This window comes from Hetaerina americana, unplaced genomic scaffold (genome assembly GCF_022747635.1).
Source record: "Hetaerina americana unplaced genomic scaffold, ioHetAmer1.1.p SCAF_10, whole genome shotgun sequence".
In the NCBI taxonomy this organism is placed as follows: Eukaryota; Metazoa; Arthropoda; class Insecta; order Odonata; family Calopterygidae; genus Hetaerina; species Hetaerina americana.
The window spans coordinates 66,199,952-66,225,159 of NW_027286070.1; the positions used below are offsets into that span (position 1 = coordinate 66,199,952).

The following is a 25,208-nucleotide window of genomic DNA, read 5'->3' on the forward strand; positions in this document are numbered from 1 at the left end:
ATGAACGCGAGCAACTTTAGCCTGGGCGGGGGCGATGACGGGGCGGGCGGGGCGGCGGAGGGCGGCGGAGGGGGGCACTACTCCGTGCAGGGGACCGTGCTCATCGCCATCGTCGCCGGCGCCCTTAGCGTCGTGACGGTCGCCGGCAACTCCATGGTCATGATCTCCTTCAAGATAGACAAGCAGCTGCAGACGATTAGCAACTACTTTTTGTTCAGGTGAGACCCTTCCCCGTGCTCACAAGATCGCAACCGCACCTCCGGAATGGCAAATGGCTGCTAAGTGTTTTGCTACATTTATTTATTTAGGAAAAGATTACAAGTTGTCAGTTTTCAAGGTGGCAACATATATTCAATTTACTTTTATGAATAAAATTTCACATTACGTTTAATTTTACATGTATTACATCTATGAATTAAATTTTACATGCACATTTTTATTTCTTTGCAATGTTTCACGATAGTGAGTGGTTGTACCCAACGATCGAGTAAAGCGGTTAATTTAAAGTTATGTGCGCCACGGCTGCATGCATTATATTGATCCAAAAATGGGCCATAACACCTTAAATTTTCATTACTTTTCACCGCGATTTCTTCTTCAAATAAAATTCTGAAAATCTTCATAAAAATTCGAGTTAGTAAAGGAGGATAATATAAAATTAATATTATTATTTCACTACCAATATAAGATTTAACGGCTGGTCACAGGTCATGTCTTAAGATAAAAACTAAAGCGTTGACCAAGTAAAGATTTACATCCATATCGTAGCAGGACGAAAAAATTTACTCCGACCTCTATTTACGATCAAATCTTTAACAATTACAAAAGGAAAGAAGAGGGGATGAGATTAAATTAAAATTGTAAATGAAAAATGAAAATTCAATTGGAGGATTATTCTATTCTTCTATTGAAAATTGTGAGTCGGAATTGAAAACTCATTGAATCCTACACACATGTAGCATTTCCTAGGTTATACCAAGTTTAACTAAAGTCATCATTGAAAAGTTATTATTTTATCCATTAGACAGTAATTTTGAATTGCTTTAAATAAATAAACTTAATTTGTTATCACCAAACAATAAGAGCCCTCTTAAAAGTAACTGTTCGGTAATTAGAATCCATTTTATTAGTAACTGCTTTATAGTGGATATAATTTTGAACCTTTTGCTGTTATCACATTAGAACCTCTCTTTATATGAAAATATAACCTATTACACAATGCAATAATATGCTGACTACCGAATAATATGATAACCATTCAACTTTCATTTTAATTTTACAGATAATATTATGATCAATTCAAATCGTCACCGGCAACATATTCCATGTTTATGTGGCCATATCTTGCATGCATTCTTTCAACCCGGAATGTTTGATTTGAGCAAGATTACTAAATGCACATGTATGTCAACATTAATTGAGTCAATCTGCTTTTGCATAATCTTCATAGGTTACAATAGCCTCATTTTGTTTCATCTAGATTTAATTAAAAGATATCCACAACATATTCGAATGCATCTTTTTTTCTTTTTTATCTTGAAAATTATAATGATGTTCGTATTTCAAAGCATATTTGCTTGTATATGATCTCATATTATCATTAATTCATGCTTTAATGCATTTTTTTGTAAGTGATCTCATATTATCAGCAATTCTCTTTTGAATGATCTTGTGCAAAGAGAGTAGTATAGTTATATTCTTATAATAATGCTTGATAGTAATGGTCAATACTTATTTTATTCTTTGCCGCTACCATAAATATAAATGGATTTTTAATACTTTAAATATTATCAATTAATGCAATGATAATTAAAACTATGATAATCGTCAATAATTTTTGGGGCATTCATGTTGTCTCATTCATGTCTTTCAGCTAATGGATTCAATTTTAAACGCTACATTTTTTCCCACTGATTCCACTAATCAACCTACCTTTAGAACACCATTAGTGAAGAAAAGGTGATCTTCGTGCAGTGAATATTTGCTAACATACCATTGTCAGCATTATATAATTTTATAAAAACAATTTTTTTCATTGATTTGTGAACCGCTGAACATAAAATTTACTTAAAACATAATCCATCAATATCAAGTTATTCCTTGTTTATTCACCTTTTTATCCATCTAGAGTTTAAAAATCTTATACGTTACTCTGAGAATATGTAAGAGGTTTTGTTAATATTTAGGTAAGCTAAAGTTTGAAAAAGAATCCTTTTATAGAATAAATCTTTATAAATTACGTCAGTCACCACAGCACCCTGAAAGACTTTTGACCAACTATTCAGTAATTTCTGTCATTGAATTCCTTGCGAAAAGAGGATATGAAAGGTAAATAAAAGACGGTTCACGAGGGCAAACGAAAGAGTAGGGAGAAAAACTAAACAAAGGTACTTGAAAAGAACCCATATCCAATTGTTCACCGTAGTTCAACTAATAGCACATAAAAAAATAACGTCCACTGAACCGCAAGCCCTATTTCTAGGATAAATAACCAGTTTTTGGGGCAACAATGGGTCGCTCGTTCATTTCTCTTTCCTTGCTTTGTCCAGAGTTTGGCCCCGGAAAAAATAATAAGCCAACCTTCCGCTATTTCCTCCTCTTTGCCTCCCACTCCTCTCTGACCTTCCAAGAATCGATTTTTAAACATGAAATGAACATTAATTCCGAAGGATATCGAGAAGAAAATCACTTCATTCTTTTGTTTTGATTGGGGTCGCGGGTAAATGGACCAAATACGAGACCCTCAGTCTCCCTGTCCAGTCAGCAACAATCTCGAAGGAATTCGTCCTATGATGGGTGAATTCAAAAAATATCCAAATTATAAATGAATGAATTAGGAATGCATTCTACATTAAGGCGGTTTTTATTTAGTACTGAACGAGAATTTTTTATTTCAAAATTATTGACTAAAATATAGTACTTACTCAAATTGAAAGGATAAACGAGAGTAAAAATTTTATACAAGATATTATAAGCTGACTTAAAAAAAATAAAACGGACAGAAACTGCCTCAAATACATATTACGTATTATGGCTACAAAAATTTGCAAATAGGTGTATATTTTCAAGGAATACATTTACTGCAGTAGTAGTAGTATTTAGGAGAGGCGACCAACAGCTGAGGATATTTGCGCCATTAGGGATGACAGGAAAGGATGAAGGGTGGAGAGAAACCCGGCTTCAGCGTCAGCCTACTCTTGTCAAAAGGTACCAAGGAGTCCGCCGTTTAACGTCCCATCCGACGGATGTCGTACTCACTCAAAGTACTCTTCACAAAGCACCTCAAGATGGGATCGGGATACCACTGAAAAATATTCAACACCGCCACGATTTAAACCCAGGCCTTCTGGGAGGGAAGCCAGTACGATAGCCACCGCACCATCTCGATCTCCATATACACTTTCATAATAAATGAGATAATACGAGAACTCAAAGTTGAGCAATTTACGAATTCCCCATCAATACATAAGTCAGCTGGTGTATTTTCTTGTCATTGTTTTCTAACTGTTTTAAATGTATTGATACCGTACTGAGATCCTGAATAACTTTTCTTGGGGTGCGTGAATATTGGCCTTTTTAAAAGCATACTTGTCCTTTTAAAATATATGAAATGTATACATAAGTTCTGTTATAAATTTTTTCGCATGTTACTTCTGATGTAAGCTACATTTCTTGTCAACAAGTCATAGTAATAGTTAATCAATACGTAACAAGAGACGAGTTCATTATGCTCAGCAAAATAATATCGGTCGCAGAGTTAAATATAAGCTGGAAAAGTGTTAGGTTTTTTGCCTTCCCGTGTTTGGGATCCCTAATTTAATTGGGTTAATAGGTAATAAATGTGTTCCATGTGAAAAATAAGGTTTAATTAACTAACATTTATCACTTTGATATCGAAGAAGGTTAACCTTTTATCCCACAGTTTGGCCGTCGCGGATATGGGCATCGGGTTGATATCGATGCCGCTGTTCACCGTCTACACCTTAATGGGCCACTGGCCCCTCGGCCCCCATATATGTGACACGTGGTTGGCCCTGGATTACCTCGCTTCCAACGCTTCCGTGCTCAACCTCCTCATTATCTCCTTCGATAGGTAAGCCCACACTGTAGCGTATTAGTGGTGTACTTCCATTTCTGGCCTCATTAACTCCTTACTCTTTATTTAAACATATGTCATTGGCCTTGATAACTCCTAGATAAGTGTAAAAATAATGTGTATTCACATGCTAACAATTCTAATAAAATGTGAAAAAGATTGTAATTGTTAAGGGGGCCAAAATTGTTAATTAAAGGAAATGCATTTACAAAAAATAATGGAATTTTATTCAAATGCTTACGCTAAATTTTTAAATATAATACTTGAAAAATGCTTTCTAAGAGGGAATTATACTATATTTGTGTCCTGAATTGCCTAACTCTTAATATTCTTTCATAGGTTTTGCAATATTTTAGCGTTTTTCGATGATTGATCTCTTATGCATCAATGTAAATTTAACAGTATTTCGATAACCTGTGTCATTTCCTGGCCCTATTATTTTATGCCTTATCCTCTACAGAGCACAAAACTACTTATTATACTCTAGAGCTAGAGGATTTGATTTCCAATCGCTGAAATTAAAGATAATTTGTGTCTCCGGGAGCAATTATATCAGCGTCAAAACATTTGGCTAAGCAAAAAAAAAACACCTCTCACTCACGTTAAATTTCATAAAAAATCCTTAAATTTGATATACTATCTCAGCGATCAGCGACCCAAACCGAAGAATATACTAAATTCTAAAAAATTATGTGATTCCTTGCATTTAAGCGGACTTTTATTTATCGTTTTGAATGATTGTCTCCACAATTTATTTTGGGTTTTTAGTAATTTCTGTAGTAAGTGCATCAAATTTGTCATAAAAGTGAAGCCATCTTGTCCATCGTCATCTTTATCAGTAATTAGATGGTGGCATTTTATTTCTGCAAGCCATTCTACATCGCTTTTCTCCAATTCATTCAATTCATCAAATTAAGCCTCATTAGCTCCTTATGTATTCATCAACTTTTTTAAAGTTTTACAATCATAATAAAATAGAGAATTCATGTGTAAAGACGTGATAACATATAGGTCTCTGAGTGGATCACAAGGAAGTGTAGGAGAGGAAACACTAAATTTTAATTGTTAATCTTATAGTATTTTTTATTACATAATATTTGATCTTACTTTGCAGAGAAATTTGTTTTTCGTCATTTAAAATGTGATTATTAATATCCTGATGATGCTTTAATCATCAAAAGGTAGATCGGTCATACTTCAATTAATTGTAGTATAAAATCATACCATAAAAGTTGAAAATCACGTTGTTTTTTTAACTAATTCCAGTAGTTCAGAGACAGAACCGCGCCCTAAATTAGATAATATTAATTTTTAGGGGCAGTAGGTATTTAAAATTAGTTTCGGGCATTTAAGTAATATTTATTTTAATTTTTACTAAAGCCAAAAATATTCCCAAAGATGGAGGAGGGCGTTGCCTTCAATACCGTTCCTCCTGGTTACGCTTCTACGATTAACAATGTAGATCGATTAATATGAATATCTTTCATCTCATAGCGTCTAATGCTCTAATAGTATTAGACACGGTAGATTACATACTTACATGGTCACCCGAAGCGGCAACACCATTATCAAATAATACCAATATCACGTGGCCTATGGTCATTGGTAAAATACAGGCGTTGGAAACTCCGGAAAATAATTAGTATATACCAGTTTACGCATTTATATAATAGCAGGGTACGACGAATTCACTGGTTTCTATTACGAAATTTAGTGAATAAAGACGACACATCAGAACTTTCTAATGTACCCGAGTCTATCGCCAAAAATGCTGATACACTAGAGATAAAAAATGATACAACCGCTAAGCGTAGCGCAAAATTTAGTTATAACATTATTCCTATTAATTATTTTAAAGTCAGTGTCATCTTTGAAAGCCGTTATGGTAAACGATATTAAATTCTTTTTGAGGCGATTCAGGTGATTGAGAATCGTATTTTTGGCTCAAAATAACTTTGTAAGCTGGCTAGTTTTACTTGAAACAAAAAATGTCACGCAACCGAGTTCGTATCGCATTTTTATTGTCCCCAAATATTGAAGACTCGCTCTTACCTTTCCTTACTCTGCGGATGCAGTTTAATGGAAAGCCGTCTCAATGACTGACGGACTTCGTTGCCCATTACAGGTACTTCTCCGTGACGCGGCCGTTGACCTACCGTGCCAAGCGGACCACCGCGAGGGCCGCCCTGATGATAGGCTGTGCCTGGGGCATCTCCCTTCTCCTGTGGCCCCCTTGGATCTACTCGTGGCCCTACATCGAGGGCGAGAGGACGATACCGGACACTGAGTGCTACATTCAGTTCATCGAAACGAATCACTACATCACGTTCGGCACGGCGATAGCCGCGTTCTACGTCCCCGTGTCCGTGATGATATTCCTGTACTGGCGCATCTGGCGGGAGACGGAGAAGCGGCAGAAGGACCTGCCCAACCTGCAGGCGGGGAAGGGCGGAGGAGGCGGCGGGGGCGGTGGAGGCGGCGGGGGCGGGGGTGGTGGAGGAGGCGGCGGGGGCGACCGGGGCGAGGGCTGCAGCCGCAGGTCCAACTCGAGGTGAGCGAGGACGCGCGGGGTGGCGTGGCACACATCCTTCTCCACAAATGTGCATGCGTTCGACATAAATACACAGTATTTACACCCCTACGGACTTCACTTGGCGGAGCAATGCCATGATCAAGTCAACAAAGTAAAATTAACTTCTAATCATTACAAAAACTGTAATATTTTAATTTGAGATTTAGTTTTATTCCCACAGTTCCAACGCTGTACACCATTTTCAACGGTTAAGCATCCCTCTTAAGAGTTCAAGGTATAAGTATTCTCTAAATTGTAAAATACGCTCTCATAAAGGGTGGCTTTTTTACCTTGAGCACAGGGTGCGTTCCAAAAGTTATTGAATTATTTTTTTGAGGTAATTTATCGAGCAGATTTGCACAAACACTTAAAATTCTTCAAAGTACTCTTTCCTTGGGTCTTCTACACATTATTTACAGCGACTCTGCCATTCCCCGCACGAGCCCTGGAAGGCGTTCGAGAGTTCCCTTCGTAGACCTCTCGCTAGGTCTTCGTCACGGCTGATTGGATCTCTTCTATGGACGATAAACGGGTTCCTTTCAGGGCTGCCTTAATCCGAGAGAACAAAAGAAGCCTGCTGGGGTGACGTCAGGACTATAGGGGGGGTGGGGCAGCGTTGGCACCTGGTGTTTGGCCATGAGCTCGACTTGTAGGGCGTTGCGGCAAACGCCTTGGACACGAACTTTGCGCACTTTTTCCTTATCACTAAATCTTCAGTAACAATGCGAAGTATAACAGTAAACGACAAGTCCAGTTCATTGGCAACAATCTTGATACTCAATCGACGGTCAGAGTCCAACAATTGTTGAACACGAGCCACATTGTTGTCGGTTTTGCTGGTTGACGGCTGCCCAGTGCGCGTTGTTCGTCGAGGTTCCTCTTCCCAGTCCTCATTGAAGACCCTTAACCACCTCGAAGCTTGTGAGTAGAACAGAGCAGAGTCTTCATAAGCCTCACGAACCATTTGGTTAGTCTCCTCGAGAGATTTATTCAGTTAAGCACAAAACTTAGTAATCGCGTAGCGTTGCTCGATCGTCGATTCCATTTTTTTCGGTCGGCGCGCGGAGGTTTACAATAACTGAATTCCTGCCACTTTTAGAGGTTGAAGACAACTCGTACCGGTTAAGCGACAAAGCTTAGTGTTCCCCCACCTACTCCAAGTGGTTTGATCTCACCCCGACCAATAGGAGCGACGCGAGAAATTCAATTGCATTACTTTTGGGACGCACCCTGTAAATGTAGATGTACATACGTTTCAGGGAATCCCACGTCCACAACTAATTAAGAGTATTCATACATCATTCAAAGCTGACAGTACCCCTACTCTCAAACTATTGGTTGTAAAGGCGCATCTCGCCAACCCTCCCTTCCCTCAGCCAATTTCTTCATCTTCTGGTTGGATTTACAATCTATATCTTCAATTATTTGACTAATTTACTGACTTTTTGGTCGACATTTATGGTTTTTCCCTTGCACTTACCCCTTAATTATAGTTACAGGAAGGCTTTCTTTTCTCATTACGAGACCTGTCACTCTAGTTCCTCTGCTAACAGTCTTCACTTTCTTTCACATTATTCAAAACTTGCACAACCTTAGACACTCAACTTAATTAAGTCACTCGTCTGTAATACCAAATTTCAAAATCTTACAGTTTTCTCTAGTCCTTTACCGATAATTTCCACGTTTCACAGCCATAGGTCATCATGCCCCAAACATAAGCCTAGATGAAGTGTTATTTCACGCCCATTCCAGTATTTCTGATAGCGAGAAGCTCCTATTTATCAAGGAAAGCTCTCTTGGCTTGTAAAATTCTGTCCACTGTTGAGTTCTGTTTTAAATCACCCATCCTACTCCTAAGCTAGCAGAAGGTTTTAAAATCCCGTCCAAAAACATATCCCAAAGTTCAACTATGTTCTCTACTATTAGAGCCTACTCAATATCTATTTTGTTAGTCTAAAGTTTTACAAACAGGACATTTTTACGTCTAATTACATTATTCTTCTAAATAAATAATTACTTTTATAATTTCAAGTATAAAAATCGGAGTACAGGTCTGATCGGATGAATAATAGGATTTTCCTAACGGCGGAAATACAAGTAATATCGCGTAATACTCGCTGCCATTGTAGGATAAATGAAGTGGGCAATAATTTATTTTATTAATGCAAGCTTTTCTCTTAATCTTTTGAACAGTGAATGCTTCCAAGACGTACATGATTATTACATTCTAATGACGCTGGATTTTATGCATCAAATCTCTCTCCCTGTCTTTCAGATGTTCAGAATCATGTTTAAAAATGGATTCAGAAATTCTGAACTGTTAACTGGCAAAACAAATTATCGAAGGTTATCATCATCAAACCATACTCATCTCTGCTCGTTCTAAGTGCACTAAGAACGGTTAATCAAACACTACGCGTAAATATCGAGCATTGGTTTCTTTCGTGGCAACGAATACCCCATATTCTTCAATTGATCAAATCAACCATGCAAGTATTTTCACAAATGGAAATAATTAAACATTTTTCATTTTTCAAAGATGTCATTAATATTTTCATCCTGCGTTTAAAAGTCGTCATAACGAGATTTTAATCTCGTAAAAAGGAAATTACTCATTAAATTTTTAAAAACGAAGTTAAAGAGATATATTGATTTAAAATATTCAATTATTCACATATTTATCAACAATTAAAGATGCATATCCGTTAGAATACTCAGTAAACCTAACTAACAACAAATTTAATCGAAATCAGAAAAAAATTCGGTAATTCATTTTCTCTGGAAAGAAATAGCTCAGTTGATACTTTGCGTCGTTTTGGATACATAGCTGTTATCCGTGTTTTTCTACGGAAACGATAATCTTTCTGGATCGCATTGGCTGTAAATTGAAATACGATCGTCTTTCAGGGAACGTGATCATTAAATTCTCCGTAACGAGAGGCAATAACTCAAAATCGTCAAACATTGATTTTTTTTGCTTTTACGTTAATGGTTCCTTTTTGGTCTTTTCGTTGGGGCAAACGGGGATTAAAAAGTCCCACCAGATATGGGAAAGGGCGTAGAGCTTAAAATGGCGCCATTTTTCACGAAACTCATTCCGGGAACCACATTTATGGCCGTGGTCCCCTCACTCTCATTTTGGCAATCGTGATCATTCATTTATCACCTCTTTTTACTACGCGAATGAGTGCATTTCTTCGCAGTAATCTTTACTTCTAATCAGCAGTTCATCGGAAACATAATTTAGAACAAATAAGGCACAGTTATCGGTCGTTTATTTTTTCCGGACAATAAGTGGTTAAATCCTGGACGCGGGCAGGTTGACTTGGCGAGGAGGAAGTGCTCAACGAGGTGGGTTGCTTTCATTCAAGGATATATTTCCTCTTTGGAGAAGAGAGATGAGAGATACTGGCTCAAGTTCAAGAGGGTTAATATAACAAAAAACCAATATGCTGTGGTTTTTTGCGTTCTAATTTGGGCATATAATTGCTGATATCACTACTCTAGCTGCACATATTTACCTGTACACCGCTACAGAGGTGCAAGACATTAGATCATCAGTCTCTGAGGAAAATTGTTTCTTTGATCATTAAAAAATGTATATTAGTTTGTTTTGGAGTAGTCTGAGTAGCTGTGTCTTATAATGTATTAATCGTCGTCGTGAATTGTTATAAGGGAAAAGGATTCCTTATATCAGCGAATTTTATTTGACATTTTTCGTCTTTCCGTTAGGTTACTGTATAATTTAGTCTTGGATGAAAGTTTCTTGCAAATGCGCATCCACTGCATTTTAAATACTCCCTTATACAAATGTTCAGCCTTGGTATTCCTCTTGACCTCATAAACCATAGAAATGGTATTTTCAATGCCCCACTTACACCGCGTCAATTATTTCATCTCATTGAAACCAACACATATGGGAGACTTGACAAACACTCGTATTCTTCCTCACAGGTCTTTTCCTCACATTATTGTCTTTTAGGTAATCCACTCAATTTTTTAATAAAATAAAATTTCCTCCAAATAAGTGCATAATTTCATTTATTTTAGGATGAAACTGCGTAACATCTTTGGGTGCCAGGCAAAAAGCAAGGGATATTGTATGTACTTAGGAAAAGGAATGTGAACGTAAAGAAGCTTATTTTTCTTACTCAAGATAAGGCCCTATCAACAATTTCTCATGAGTGTAGTGAAAAAAGTGATTAATAAAAATCTATCTATATATACTTGTAGATAAAAAATGTTACGCTGCAACGAAACTTAGGTCGTAAATAAAACTATTTTATTTGCACAAGGCAAGCGAGTGAAGTATTTCCATCATGAAGGATTTCTCCACCATTTTACGCATGACAATGTGTTCTTTATTATGGGGTCAAATTTCGTAAACATATAAAAATTGTTCGAAAGGGAAAGGTTCGGAGGCTTCTTTGCTTCGTCACTAACGGTTTCGGCGGGCAAGGTTTTCAATCTAACGCTTATCCATGCTGACCAAATTTTATAATTGAAACATTCGCATCGCCAGAATACTTCGGTTGCACTGGAAAAAAACATATCGGAACAAAACAAATGAAAAATTTCCGACTCTGCTACATTTAGAGGGAAGGAAATTGTTTTTGGGGACTATTCCCATTTTTGTTTTGACCCTTTCAATCCGCGAATATTTCAGAAAACATTATCTCATAAGTTAGGCACTCTAACACCGGCTGAAGGCCCACTGGCGTTCAGCCAATGTTAAAGTGACGCCAGGTCACCTTCACAGCCCTCAAGAGTAGAGCTCATTAGGGTGGGGATTGAGGAGGTACGCTCTTTCTTATGATAGAGGTCCTTTTATGGCAGAGAATCCCACTCAAATCACCAAACCCACTGTTTTCCCCTTTCACTGAAGATGAACCCTCTTCGAGTTTAACAGAGAATGGCGTTTTCTAACTATTTATCTGGTACAGTCGTTTGTAGAACAAAAAATGTGATCTATTTGTCTCCCTCCTATTCTTATACCCCAGACCTTTATTCTTTGTTATAGAATTGCGTTCGAAGCTGCTTAAAGGAAATCATACTGCTATTTGAACTTCGCCATCGATTCTGTTTGGCCTACGGTCTCCTGCTCTGAGTAGGTAAATCCTGTTACTGGAATTAAATGCACACGACCGCATATAATATCCGCTAGCTTTCTGATTCCAATTTAGAACTTATTTTTGTAATATGTCTTCATTTAGAACTATCATTAGCAAAATTAGTTTATTTGTAGTAACTCTTCAGACTATCTGGTATCCTGCCAAACTTGTCTCATAGTTTTGTTCACATTGTTCATTGACAACAATGAAGAGAGGAAATACTTACTAAGTCGTGCTACAATAATCGAGTTTATTTGCGTGCTTTATTGACATTTGTTTACAGTTCATCTTTGGTCTTAGAAATCTTTTCCTTTCTATATATTCTCCAATAATGGCCTTCAGTAAGTAATAGTACCTCGGGATACAATTTGATGGCGGAGCGTATTCAATCATTCGCTACATTTTGCGCTTGGGCCGAGTCACTCAGCAGGGGGCCACCGAAAAACCGATAGAGCCTAAATGAACGCTCGCAGGTGATTGGCGCTTGGAGCTTGTTGAGGGTCAGGCCCCCTATCACCGAGCCTGCGCATTGCGAGCGCGCTGCGACGTACAGTCACGCCAGGAAAAAAATGTCCCCGAAACTTTTTATGCAAAACTTCCATAGACAGTTAATTTCCCTCTTTTGCATTTAAGTGTCTTCCATGACCTTATTTCTCAACCTACTCTTCAAAGTGTTTCTTCATTTGTCACTCTCTCCGATGTTATTTTCGTTATTCTTCTGATGTGCCACATTTCCTACACCTCTAGTCTTCTTTTCTCAACCACCCATATCGCCCACGCCTCAAATCCGTTTAAAGGTAGACTTGGTGCATAAGTTAGAATTTCTCGCTTTCTTATGTCTATAACAGTACAATTTGCCTTTGATAGACCTTTTTTCAAATAGAAAGCCTTCATCGCTGTTAATATTCTGCATACTATATCCATTTCGCTTCTTCAATCACAGGGTGGTCTTGCAGCCTCTACCGAAAAACTTTTCCACTTGACCCAAAATTTCTTAATTCCTAAAGATTATCCCCCCCTACTTTGACAACAGACTATAACCTTAGTTTTAATCGCAATGTGTTCATTTTTTCCATTGCATGAGTACCCCAAATACTTTTCCTTGTTCTTTTTAATAGCCTCCTCAATGTATGCACACGATTTCTATTGTTTAAAACGCAGTAGCTGCTATGGTGAGGAGAACAAATGCCTACCATTTCGTGTCACACTAATCAAGTTTTATTTACGTGCTTCATGTTGCTTCAATGTGAATCTTCTTTTCCTTTTATACTACCTTAGGAAGATGTTGACCTCCATTTGACGTGCACAAGTCCCTGATCTCTAGCCTAAGGATGTACTATATTGACTGAATATTCTGCTTGCTGCACGCCTCGACTCTTTGGAAGTTCAGTAAAAACCTGGGCAGAATAGGGGCGCCCGATACGATCTTTGGTCATATAGGTCCGCAAAGTATTCTCCTAATCCCCTGCGGGTATCCACAGCCGATAATACCCTACTACATGTACGTCAGAGGACCATGGCCATCTGGTTTGATCGAGGGGACAATATATTGCAAATCCTCGTATTGGCGTATGAGCATTCCACAAATTAGCGTAGCGATAACCTAGCAGAATCCTATAGACCTTACAAGCATAGATACCCAATATCACTAGTAATTTTATAATTCCATTGCAACAATTTCAGAGTGTAAAAATCATTCGCCTTGACTGGGATACGAACCCAGATCCCTCAATATCCGGTCGAGTGCTTTAGCCACTTAAGCTACCGAGGCGTCCTCTTAAACTCTGAAATTTTAGGGCTTTTAAAGGAACAAGATGTTGTGACGAAATACCGTACATACAATGTCACAGGCATTCGTAGTCGTGCGCGAGGCGCCACAGTCCACGAGGTTAAAGCCAACTTTAAACACTTATGGTGTTTTCACTTTGACAAATTCCAAAGAAACTGCGGGAGATGCCGCAACAGTAACTTTTAACGGAGTCATCCGCTAATGTGCATTTCAATGCAACAATCCCAGTCAAGGCGAATGATTTTTACACTCTGAAATTGTTGCATTGAAATGCACATTAGCGGATGACTCCGTTAAAAGTTACTGTTGCGGCATCTCCCGCAGTTTCTTTGGAATTTTATAATTATTACATGAACTAATAAAAATAAGAAATTACAGTACCTGTTTTACATAATAGCCGGATGTGAAATATAAACGGTATCCAAAGTTATTGAATGCCATTATTTTTCGTCCAGTCCTAGTTGAGAATATGACCATCGGGTGAACCATTGTTTCTTATATTAACATATACCAATATTTCTGTGCCTAAAGTGTAAATTTATCCTAGGGAGAGGTGGTCGAAGGCATGTCTTTAATTTTTACCGAGCGAAGGGCAGCTGTTGGCTCGGCCATCCTCCATGTCTCCAGTGCGAAGCAAAACTCTTCAAGAAGGGGGACTCGACCCGAGGTGCGCCCCACTCCATGGTCTCGTTAATGCTGCGGCCCTGCATCGGCCGCCGTCGCAACGCACGAACGTTAGCCACGGCCGCCAACGGGTCGAGGGGAATCCACTGAACTATTGTCGCTCGCGAACCTGGCCTTTGACGTGCCTGACGCCTCGAACATTGCATTCAATTTATTGGGCAAGTTATTCGCTCCTTCGGGGAGCCCGGACTAACCGGCAGTTAGGAACTTGGGCGCGCGCGGACGCGCCGTGCATAAGATGCTAAACAGGGCGGTGGTTAGGTGGAGGGGCTTGGGTTAGGTGCGGGGGGGGGGGTTGTGGAAGGGCGATGGCTGTGGGAGGCGGGAACTTTTTATTCCTGACGTCGGAGGCGAACTTGGTGCTCCCGAGGGTCGAGAGGAGGGGATGGGACGGCAGGGTGTGGGGGGAGGGAGGGAGGGAATGGGGGAGTGAAGGCGAGGGAGGGGTGTTCCCCGCACACCGCCCCAGGACCACTCGGGGGACTTTCATACGAGTGGAATCCTGGATAAGGTTCAGGGACCCACGGCCACCCCCTTCTTCCCCTTTAGTCCCCCCCACACCCCTTCCTCCCTGCCCTCTTCCCAAAGGCCCTCGAAATCTCAAGGGGTTGGTGGGTTCCCAAGTTCTCTCGCGATGGCCGAAATTTCCAAATTTCCATTCCTCGCTCTCCCTCCCCCTCTTCCCTCTTTCTCTCTCTGTTTTTCTCCGATATGATTTCCGACAGGAGAGATTCGCGGGGGTAAAGGGAAATAGCGCCCCAGTGGCTAACACTTTCCCTTGTTTATTATCTGTTCACGCACTTTTCTGTGGAATCAGTATGCAAGGAAATACGTATGATATCTGTAGTATAAGCCTATCATCTACTCGTAAGAAGAGCATTAGATAATATTAACCATGTATGTGTCAACCCTCAAATTTGCATCTTTCGAGAAATTATTGGAAGTAAGAAGAGAAGCATTAGCATTAATGTAATTTACCGAGGTATAGCATTAATTTGTTCAATTATTAATGTATGTTGTTGATTTAAAACGACGCAAAGCCATGGTCTTCCGAATAACGCATAACTTTCAAAGCAGAGTAAAACATGTATTTTCTCTTGCCCGATATCATCTTCGTCTTCGAGAATTTTCTGCCTCCCTTCATTCCGTTTAAGGTAGCTATTCTTTCTTTACCTCCCTCTTTTTTCCCTCGGGATTCTCCCTTTTATCACTGCCTCGAATATACCATCACAGCTTAATCTCCCTTCCATTCTCTTTTTCTGATTCCTTTGAATTTCCCCAAACCACTATCTCTCTTGACCTGCTATGCCCTACACTTCGTCTGTCTCCTCCTTCTTTCTTCCTTTTTGTCTTCATCCTCCTCCGCCTTCAGTAAGACCCCGACCAGGGTCATCTCCATTCCTCAATGGCAAGTCCTGGAACAATGCGACTTTATTCTTGCGTCAAAGTTTTCGCGAATCTTATCGTCTTTACTAAGAGTATCGTCAACACCTTTCTTTTTGCATATTCTTATTCTTCCCAAACATTTCATTTATGTCCCCAATACAACACCCAATTTCTTCCAAAAAAACTCCTCAGATGAGCAAAGTGTTCTACCAGAGGAGAGAACTCTTTAGGGGCAGATATGCTGTGATTGGGAAAAAATATACCTTAAGGGGTGGGTCAGTATTTTTCCCCAATTCGTTCTAACTTTTCGGGACGCAGGGCAGTGTTTGGCGGGTCGCATTTTGAACGCTGCCCACGAATTCTCAAACACAATCCAACGTAAAGACTAGAAAGAGGTAGGGAATAGGGTAGGTCACGCAAATAAACTCTTAGATTAAACAGTGTACGATACATTTTCGAAGCATTTCGACAGAGTTAAGTGCCAAAGTCTTGATTGTAAATGATAGTTGTTAAATCCGTGCAATACGATATTTTTCTGCCTAAAGCTATGGCAAACCATTTTCATTTCAACGTCTACCTTCTCTTATGGCACTTTAAATGCGTGTTTTTCTTTCTTCTACTGTTAAATTCCCTCCTTGCATACGCCTATTTGTATCCAACTCAACCGCTCCCCATATACTTACTCAGTCCATATGAATTAATGAACATACCCTCAAATGCTGCCTTTGGAAATACAATCCCGTAGAGAAACTCTCGTTCGGAAAACAATGCTTGGAGCTACTACACAGAAGTCGTTTTTTCTATAAATTGAGACGCGTCAGTAATTTAATGTAAAAAATTTACCGCAAGGGATAAAATAATTCGGGAGGGTATAAACTCCCTCGCCCGATTCTCGGAAAACGGGGGAGGGGGGAGGTAGAATGTTGCTCGGAGAATTTCCCCGCTTGACCCCTTGTTTCTCCCCCAGCGACGAGGCGGCTGTTGACCTCGGCGAAGAGTGGAAGAGGTCACGCTCCGAGTCCAGTACGGGCGGCGGCGTGGGAGGAGTCAGCGGTGGCGCCTCTCTCCTGACCGCGGCCACCACGACAACCACGACGACATCTCTTGGGGGCGGGGGCCACGACGACCCGGATTCCTTCGTCTGCCGGTGCCCCCACCACCCGCAGGGCCTCCCGGCCTACACCCCACCGCCGCCGCAGTCGTTCCCGCCTCACAGATTGCAGCCCTACAACCTCCCCTCGCCCGTGAGTACTGTCACAATAAAATCGGAACACGTTGGAAGATGCGGTCCCGTCCGCGAAACAATTCTCTATTTGAGAAGAGTCCCCTCGGAAACTCCCCGCTGCGTACGGCATGAACGGGAAGGTTTGCCGGTACCACCAATAGCTTTGAAGTGGTTCCAGTCGCCATTGAAATCATAACCGGCCAGAGAAGCCGATCGCGGTTTTTCTTTTGTTTCCTAGCGGTCATTGCTGCCAGCTTCTCGCTCCAACGGATAGACAAGAGTCTTCAATCATTTATTTTCTATGTATTAACAAAAAATATGTTTCTCCTCACCACAATGGACTTTGAAATTCGTTGGCGGGCGAAAAATTCTACGCTCCACTCTCTCTCTCTCTCTCTTTCTCATATATCCATTGAAGCTTTGAAAAATATTTTTTTTTCCTGTTAAAATCCATAATTTTTAGAGCGGAAATTACATTACCATTCTAGTACTCCTGCTACTAAAACAATTTGTAACCCAAGCGAAACCTCAGAAATCCTTGAGAAAAAAAAAAGAAACTTGAACAACAAGACGACATTCATGCCCAAGGTGAACTATGAACTCCCCAACTTAAAATGTATTTAATTAGAAGTAGGGAAAAGCAGTGCAATTATTTTGGTATCATTGGAGTCATATCTTAATTTATCTTTGATTTAATTTTTGCATATAATTTTGATTTGTCAATCATTATCATACATTCCCAAATGTACGACGCTTATCTTATCTATAAAATTATAGCCTTAAACATTTTGCTTCATTTTTTGTGGCGTGCATTCGTTAAAATGCGTAATACATGGATCAGGGGTTGAACGATAATATTTTTAGTAATTAAATGATTCATTTCATTGATTTTTAACGCGAACAGTATGAAAAATTGATCTAATTTCTCAAAAATGTAGTTGTTCGTGATATTGTAGTTCGAAGTCTGCATTCAAATGCACAAATTTAAAGTTCAACCTGAAATCATTATGATGGAAGAACAAAAATGTTTAGCTTGGGGTGAAAATAGCAGATTCGATGGAGAAAAAAGAGTGAATGAAAGGATGGTATCGTATCTACTCCTGTGGTGGGAGACTGAAAGCAGGGGCCATTCATTACTTGGCCATAACATCATGATGAGATAGGCGCGGTTCCACCGACTGATATTTGAGAGACCTATCACGTGACTGACCATGAATTTTCATTACTAATTGATTGCTTTTAAACATTAGTCGGTGTAGCCATACATATTCATTGAACAGGTGTGACATATTTCGGTTGGACCGTCCGGCGACTTGGTATTTAATGACATTGATCTCGAATGGTTATATTCATAAAAAAAAACCCTCAAATTACAAAGTGAGCCATGGTCATGTGTTGATTGATTTTGTTACTGAAATCCTTTTTATTAAAGAAATCTCTTTATGCTCATTGCCAGGATTCTTCATTGCTCGGTCAAAATTAAATCTAACCAGTAAACATTGATTACTTACACTGGTACTCCTATATTCAGAAACTAACAGTGATTTATGAATTTTAAAATAAAGTTACATCTGTCATTAAAATACCTTTAGGATTGGTTCAAGGAAAATCCTCTGCCAAAATTCAGGTTTCGTCGAGGAAATTCTTTTATAGGACTCGGGATTCCCAGATTTTATTGGGAGTGTAGTCAAAACTTGTTCTGAAGACCTCAAAAGGCAGAAAATACGAATCCGCATATTTTTCTCCGAATATAATGATTCTCATTTCACTATGTATTGTCAGAGTAAAAATTGGAACTGAATTCTAAGTCCACCGAAATCCTCGGACACTAAAATTGAAAGAAATATCACACCGGGTTTACTCTTAATTCAGCGTCAAGGTCTTGTGACCTCTGAACCCAGGGGTAGTTTGGGCGTGGCAGGCATCCGGAGTCCAAAACCACAAAAATTGAAATTCATGAATGAGGGAGTGATGGGGGGTGGGGGGGGGGGGTTAAGTTGTCTCCCCTGCCTTATTTCAGCTTCCGGAAGGACACTGCATTCGGACAGCTGACTTGCTTCATGAATTTTAAATTTTTGTTGACAACAAATGAACAGTAGTTTTTTATAAACTGCAATCCCTGCCCTTCCAGAAAGCCTTGAAGCTCCGAGCGTTTGAATTAATTTCGGTACAAGAAAAGGTGTGTAATATTTTAAAATTTCTTCTATAATAATTAGTATTTATAAGTATGCATTCAAAAACATGCTTCTGAAAATTTACTGAAATTAATTTATGCGAATTCTTATATTTAAAATATATTGGATATGGATTTTGAAGTCACAATACATTCAATTCTACTGCGTGCAATGGCCTCGGTGACATTGAGCCGATGTTAGAATTCGCAACAGCGAATTATCTGGCGACAAAGAGTTACTATGTCCTTCAATGAATCTTATTCAAGACCTCAGAAGCAAAATCAGTATACTCATAAAAGCCGTTTCCTATTGAAAAGAAAAAAACCATCCATGGCAATTGTAATAACGTCAATCCTCACTGCTCAGGTGTCCTGGCTAGATGAAGGTAATTTTAAAAATCTTATTCTTGCATTAATACTTGATGTGAAATTTTTAATCGTGTTCATGTGCAAATACATTCTCATGGAAACAGTTTTCATGCGTTTTCCAAAAGACATTTTATGGTAAAATAACATTCTTAAAATTGTTCAGAATGTGCTTTTACATTTATTTAACCCAAACCTGTATCCTTGATCAGTGAAAACATCCCTAAAAAATTAGCTCTGGGAAAGGAATGGCGCCGATATCTTGCGAACATGTGTTGAAGATAAGACTAAAACCACTTCGTCAAATTGAAGTGGGCACTGCTGACTGACTGGTACCATATTGTCCTGCAAATGAATTTCCTGCAGTTCATTCCACATATAAATTCACGAAAAATCATTCAGCGTCTTATATGGTCGATAGGAGTGTAAATGTTAGCCTTTAGGTACCAAGCAACTCAATGCTTCTATATTATCACAATAAAAGCGGAATTTTCGTTAACCGTAAGATAATACCAAATAATAAGCAATTTTCCCGTTGTTGAGAAAGTTTTATTAGTAAAATTGGCTTTACATTGAATTGTCAATTATGTGTCACCTAACTACATTCTACTGATATGTGTATAGTCGTGTGAGACTGATTGAAAATAATCATTTCAAATTTAGATGAAACCAATGCAATAATCGAATCGATTATTGTATGGCGTTGTGTTTTTCTAAGGGAGAGTGGTGTAAGGGCGGGATGTCTAGGGAGAGGTATGGAAAATTGCAGAATGAATCCAACAATGAGTAAAAAAGGAGGGATGATAAAATTGGAGAAAGGCAATCGAAAGCATCCTTGTTGATCGAGTGTACTCTATTCATGTCGTGTTGGATTAATTCCAAGCATGCCGTTCAAATTGAGGAGCGTCTTCTATGCCCGTACGCCTCGTTCGCCGGGATACTCCAAATGCGAGCGTCGATGTTCACTGCCGTCCATTCTTCCCACAGAGCGACTCCGGCGCACCCCGGAGGGCCCTCCCCTTCTTCTCGTGGCGACGGTTCCGCGAGTGGCTGTGGTCCTTGTGGGACCCGGACGACGAGGAGGACCCTGTGCCGTGTCCCGCACCGCCCCTGCCACACGGCGTGGCGGAGAGGTCGAGGAGGCCACGCGGGAACATCCTCGAACAGCTCCGGAGTCACTTCTTAGGGAGGAGGGGTCACAGGGGCAGGAGACAGGTGAGTGAGTGATGACGGTCGATTGACCGGTGCCGGTCATGGGTCATTGAAACAGAAAGAAATATGGGCTCCAGCCGCGGGCGAAAGGGTGAAATCGTACGGTACACCCTCCGCTATGTTCCAAGGTAGTTTTTGCATTCTCACGCTGGCACAAAAGGGAAAATATCATTAATAGTTTGCCTGTATCTCGTAAAGTATTGCATGACCGCGAAGGATAAATGCAATTGTCCTTTTGAACGATTTGCCTGCTTTTTATCCACCTCTTGAACTGAATAATATATTCATTCAAATTAATTGGTAAAATTATTTTATACCACGATCAACGTTATCCGTACATTCCATTCAGGATACTGCATCGTCTGATAGCGCTACTAAACGTATTTAAAGCGTTACTCGGTAATTAATGACTTGCATCAATTCATTCTTCTTTATATAAGTCTTCCATTTCGAATACAAATAGACTGCAGTCTTCCATTCTCCCTTATCCAATGCCATTTCTTTAGTATCTTCATACCTCCCCTTTTAAACGTCCATCTACGCATATTTCCAAGGTCTGTTCCGAATAAAATTAGAATAAATCCGGGGAAAAAATGTATTGCATATCAAAGAAAAAATTGCTAAAATTCTTTACGAGACCACACTTATGTATTGACACATGAATGTCAGTGCCTCCGCCAGTTATGGTATGCTTACTGTAAGGCATCAACAGGATCCTCGTTCAGGCACCTCGTCAATGCCTCTTTGATATAATCCAGTGGTCCAAAATGGTACTCAAAGGGGTTGTACTAGGTCGCACACAAAGGCCCATGCCTCGTCACCAGTAACCACCTAGTCTGAAAAATTCGAGTCACTTTCGCCGTGGACCAAGAGCTTCAAGGAGATTGTCACACTAGCAGTCTGCAGACAGCACCTTGGGGACCATCTTGGTACACCTTTCTCATGGCTAAGTCTTCTGTAAGAATGCAACACACTGTGATTTTCTGAATAATGCACTCTTCTGCTAACATCCTGACACTTGGGGGTCAATCAGAAGTGGGTATGTATCTCACTTTTTGCACATTCTCATTACACTGTGTTGTTGATGGGTGTCCGGAGCATTCTTCATCGTCAACCTCCTCGTTACTCTCCCAGAACAGCCTGTGCAAGCAGATAACCATCACTTGGGATATTTTTCCGTCTCCATAAGCATCTCTTTCCATGGTCATGGTCTCCGCATTCGATTTCCCGAGTTTAACACAACATTTTATCGCATATCATTCCTCCATGTCAAGTGGCATCGTGAATTCGTGACGTGACCGTCGAGCAGGGGTCCAGTGTAGCAGCAATCCGCACAGTGTAAATGCCCACAATTAATTAATGTGGGTCACGTTGCTTTCTCAAAATCTTCCATAACCTTTCCCACCATAAATCACTCCACTCTAGCCATCTGCATTGGAGGCAAAGAATCATTCTGCTTACATTTTGGACAGTCTCTGTATTCTATGTATCTCGGTCTCCATTGTGGTATCTTTCTTTCTTGAATAATTCAGGAGAAAATATCTAAAGAGAATAACCAATTTGATATCATACTAAATTAAGTGGTCACTGATATCGGTATGATGAAGGTAGTTTACCCCCGCGACCCTTGTTAATGGTCTATAGGCATGAGTTATTTCAAGGTGATGTTTAACTTAATTCTTCAAACTACACGAGCAATATTAATTACAGTGCAGGGTCTTTCTGTAGGAAAACATGTGTATTGTTGTTCCATGGAGATTGTTCGCTGTATGTGTGTTTGTGTTGTAGAGCCTAACCTAAATGTATTTTCATATTGAACTCGGCTGGAATCATCAATTCATTTCTCAGGCGAACTTATCTCCAGTCAAAGAAGCTACTGTAAAGTGGGCACAAAATATTTCGGAGCTTATTTTTGTTACAGCAATGCAAAATTTTAAATTTATGACAATTCATTAGACCGATCATACCCCACAAACCAAGAGCAAGGAACCCGCCTCTGTTTGGTTATCCTAATGGGTCTCTTTACCGACACGTTTCCAAAATATACCATTAAATCATAAAGCGAACATTTCTGTTTTGACAAGTTCCAACCCAGACATAAACTTCGGCCAATTCTCCCTGTATGACTCACATGAGCCATTTCTTTTATACTGCGGACTTTGGAGACAAAGCCAGCAGTAAAGGTCTTCGGAAAGCACCGCGTAATGGGCCTTGCTTCCTTCATCCGATGGTATATTTTCGATGTTACAATAATCTTCGCAGAAAATTATGTATGCATATAAAAACATAGTCAATTCAATGATAGTCTGGATGGAGAAATTTAAACACAAAATCAGCCGAAATCGTTTAGGTGAGTTGGAGACATCGGAATTAGTAGAGTAACACGAGGTTCCCCAAGTTTAGGAAACCGTAAATGGCTTCTCTTTAGAATGCATAACTTTCCTATTTCGATTCATGGTTCCTCACGCATTAAAGCGGTGGCAAAGTCACTAAAATGGCTGCAGTTGGTCACGAACACCGTATTCTGTGACCTTTTCCCCAGAGCTAACAGTGAAGTACCACCTAATGACTCAGACATCTTCATCTCAATCCCCACAGCCTCTCAAACGTACCAGGAATTTCCCTTGGGCCCAATAATATGTAAACACCACTCCCAGGACCCTATGATGCCCTAGACTGGACCCTTGTCCGGAATTCTCTCCTTCCCCACTTTTGGAGCCGGAGGAAGCCCCCGCCCAACCTAAGCTGTCCGCCTGGCCTCACTGCTGTCTTCCCACCCACCCTCAGGACACTTCGTCGGGCGCCTGTGGGGACACCGTCTCCGAGCCCGGCTCAGCCACGCCCCTCTCGGCCGACACCCCCCTGGCATCTTCCGTCTCGAGGGCGACCTCCCTCAACGTCCTGCGGCCCTTTGACCCCTGCTGCCCCCCGGCGACCCCCACACGCCTCCCGCCACCCCCACCCCCCCGGCGCTGCGCGTCCACCGACTCCGTCTACACGATCCTCATAAGGCTGCCCTCGGAGGGGAACGAGTCGTCCTCCGGGGGAGCGGCCATCCGGATGCTGCCCGACTCGGCGTCCGCCCGCGGAGCCCACCTCCTGCCCACCGCCCCCTCCGCCTCATCCATCCCCGACCTGAGCCTGCACCCCAGGGGGCCCTTACAGGCTCGGAGGCCCTCGTCGGCCCACCCCACCCCGAGGCACTCGGGGGCGCCGAGGGGGGCGGCCGTGGTGCCGGCGGCCAAGACGCGGAAGAAGAAGAAGACTCAGGAGAAGAAAGCGGAGAAGAAAGCTGCGAAGACTCTGTCCGCCATCTTGCTAGCGTTCATCATCACGTGGACGCCCTACAACATCCTAGTTCTGCTCAAACCGCTCACCGCTTGCACCAAGTGTATACCGCAGGAGCTGTGGGACTTCTTCTACTACCTCTGCTATATCAACAGCACGATCAATCCGGTGTGCTACGCATTGTGCAATGCATCCTTCCGAAGGACATATGTCCGTATACTTACCTGCAAGTGGCATAATCGGAACAGGAGTGCGGTCAACAGGGGCTTCTACAACTGAAAACCCTTCGGTTGGGAGGAAAATGAAAAGAAAGATATAAGAAAGAGAGAGAGAGAGAGGTTTAAATTAACTCCAGGTCAAATTTTTTTTTGTGGGGTTGGAGCCTCTTTATAAAATCATCGCAGAATCTAAAACAATTCTGTATTTCTGATTGTGCGTGTGTGCGAGTGCTATTCTTTTTTTGCAGAGAATATCCTTTGGCGGAAACCATCAAATTAAAATACATACACACACTTAGGGTGAGATCGCGACTGTAATTTAGTGGTTCTTTTATTCTGCGTGTGAAAAAGTGAAAAAATGGGCACCCATAAATCTTTAAAAAAATATATATATATATTAACTCCCCAAAATCTTACCTACCTCCCTGAGAGGGTATTATCATCCAAGTGTTTGGTATTTCAAAAGATGAGAAAGTTGCATTTGCAGTTCATAAAATTGCATGGGATTCTGCAACCCCAAACATGAAAATCCTGCACCTCACCCCACATGGTGTCTTCTTGTAAAGTCCTCAGCATTCCCTTTCAATGTTCACATGGTCTCTCATTCCGTTCCCATTTACTATTCCCCTTAAAATTCCATTCCTTCAAAATTCCATTTCCCCAAGACCTAAAAATCCTCTTCAACCTTGGGAATTGTATATTTTTGGCACTTTGCCCCAACAGTTTCATAGCTTTCAAGTGGTAATCACCAAATTCAAACTCCATTATATTTCTATGATGGATGAAACAGGGCCTCTATTCCATAACAGAGAACACTAAAAGAGGACTGCGGTCAATGGTTGAGAGACTTCAATGAAAAACGTTACTCATAGGTTATAATAATAATAAACACAAAGATGATGAAATTATGAAAGTAACTGTGTAACTTATACCTTCCATAAGCATTTGCTAGCCACTCGGCCGCTCAAATATCCCTTTTTATTAGCCTTCAACCACAATGCCGAGCGGTGAGTTTGCTTTAGACAATGAAATGGTAATATCCATGTCAACAGCATAAAGATGTGTTAGCACTAGCAGTTGAGGTGCCA

At 40.6% G+C, this 25,208-nt stretch overlaps 1 protein-coding gene across 1 annotated transcript; it reads left to right on the forward strand.

The window, feature by feature from the left end:
* On the forward strand, positions 1 to 24,439 carry mAChR-A (muscarinic Acetylcholine Receptor, A-type). The gene is made up of 7 exons (XM_071598993.1): positions 1 to 218; positions 3,923 to 4,093; positions 6,222 to 6,543; positions 6,619 to 6,647; positions 16,606 to 16,882; positions 20,390 to 20,617; positions 23,402 to 24,439. The coding sequence occupies exons 1-7, from the start codon at positions 1 to 3 to the stop codon at positions 24,179 to 24,181; spliced, it is 2,025 nt and encodes a 674-aa protein (XP_071455094.1). The 3' UTR covers positions 24,182 to 24,439.
* Positions 24,440 to 25,208: the final 769 nt, after the last annotated feature.

Coding starts and splice junctions, on each gene's coding strand:
- mAChR-A (XM_071598993.1), top strand. CDS start 1: ATGAACGCGAGCAACTTTAGCCTGGGCGGGGGCGATGACGGGGCGGGC. Junction 219..3,922: donor AGCAACTACTTTTTGTTCAG/GTGAGACCCTTC, acceptor TTTATCCCACAG/TTTGGCCGTCGCGGATATGG. Junction 16,883..20,389: donor CCTACAACCTCCCCTCGCCC/GTGAGTACTGTC, acceptor TTCTTCCCACAG/AGCGACTCCGGCGCACCCCG.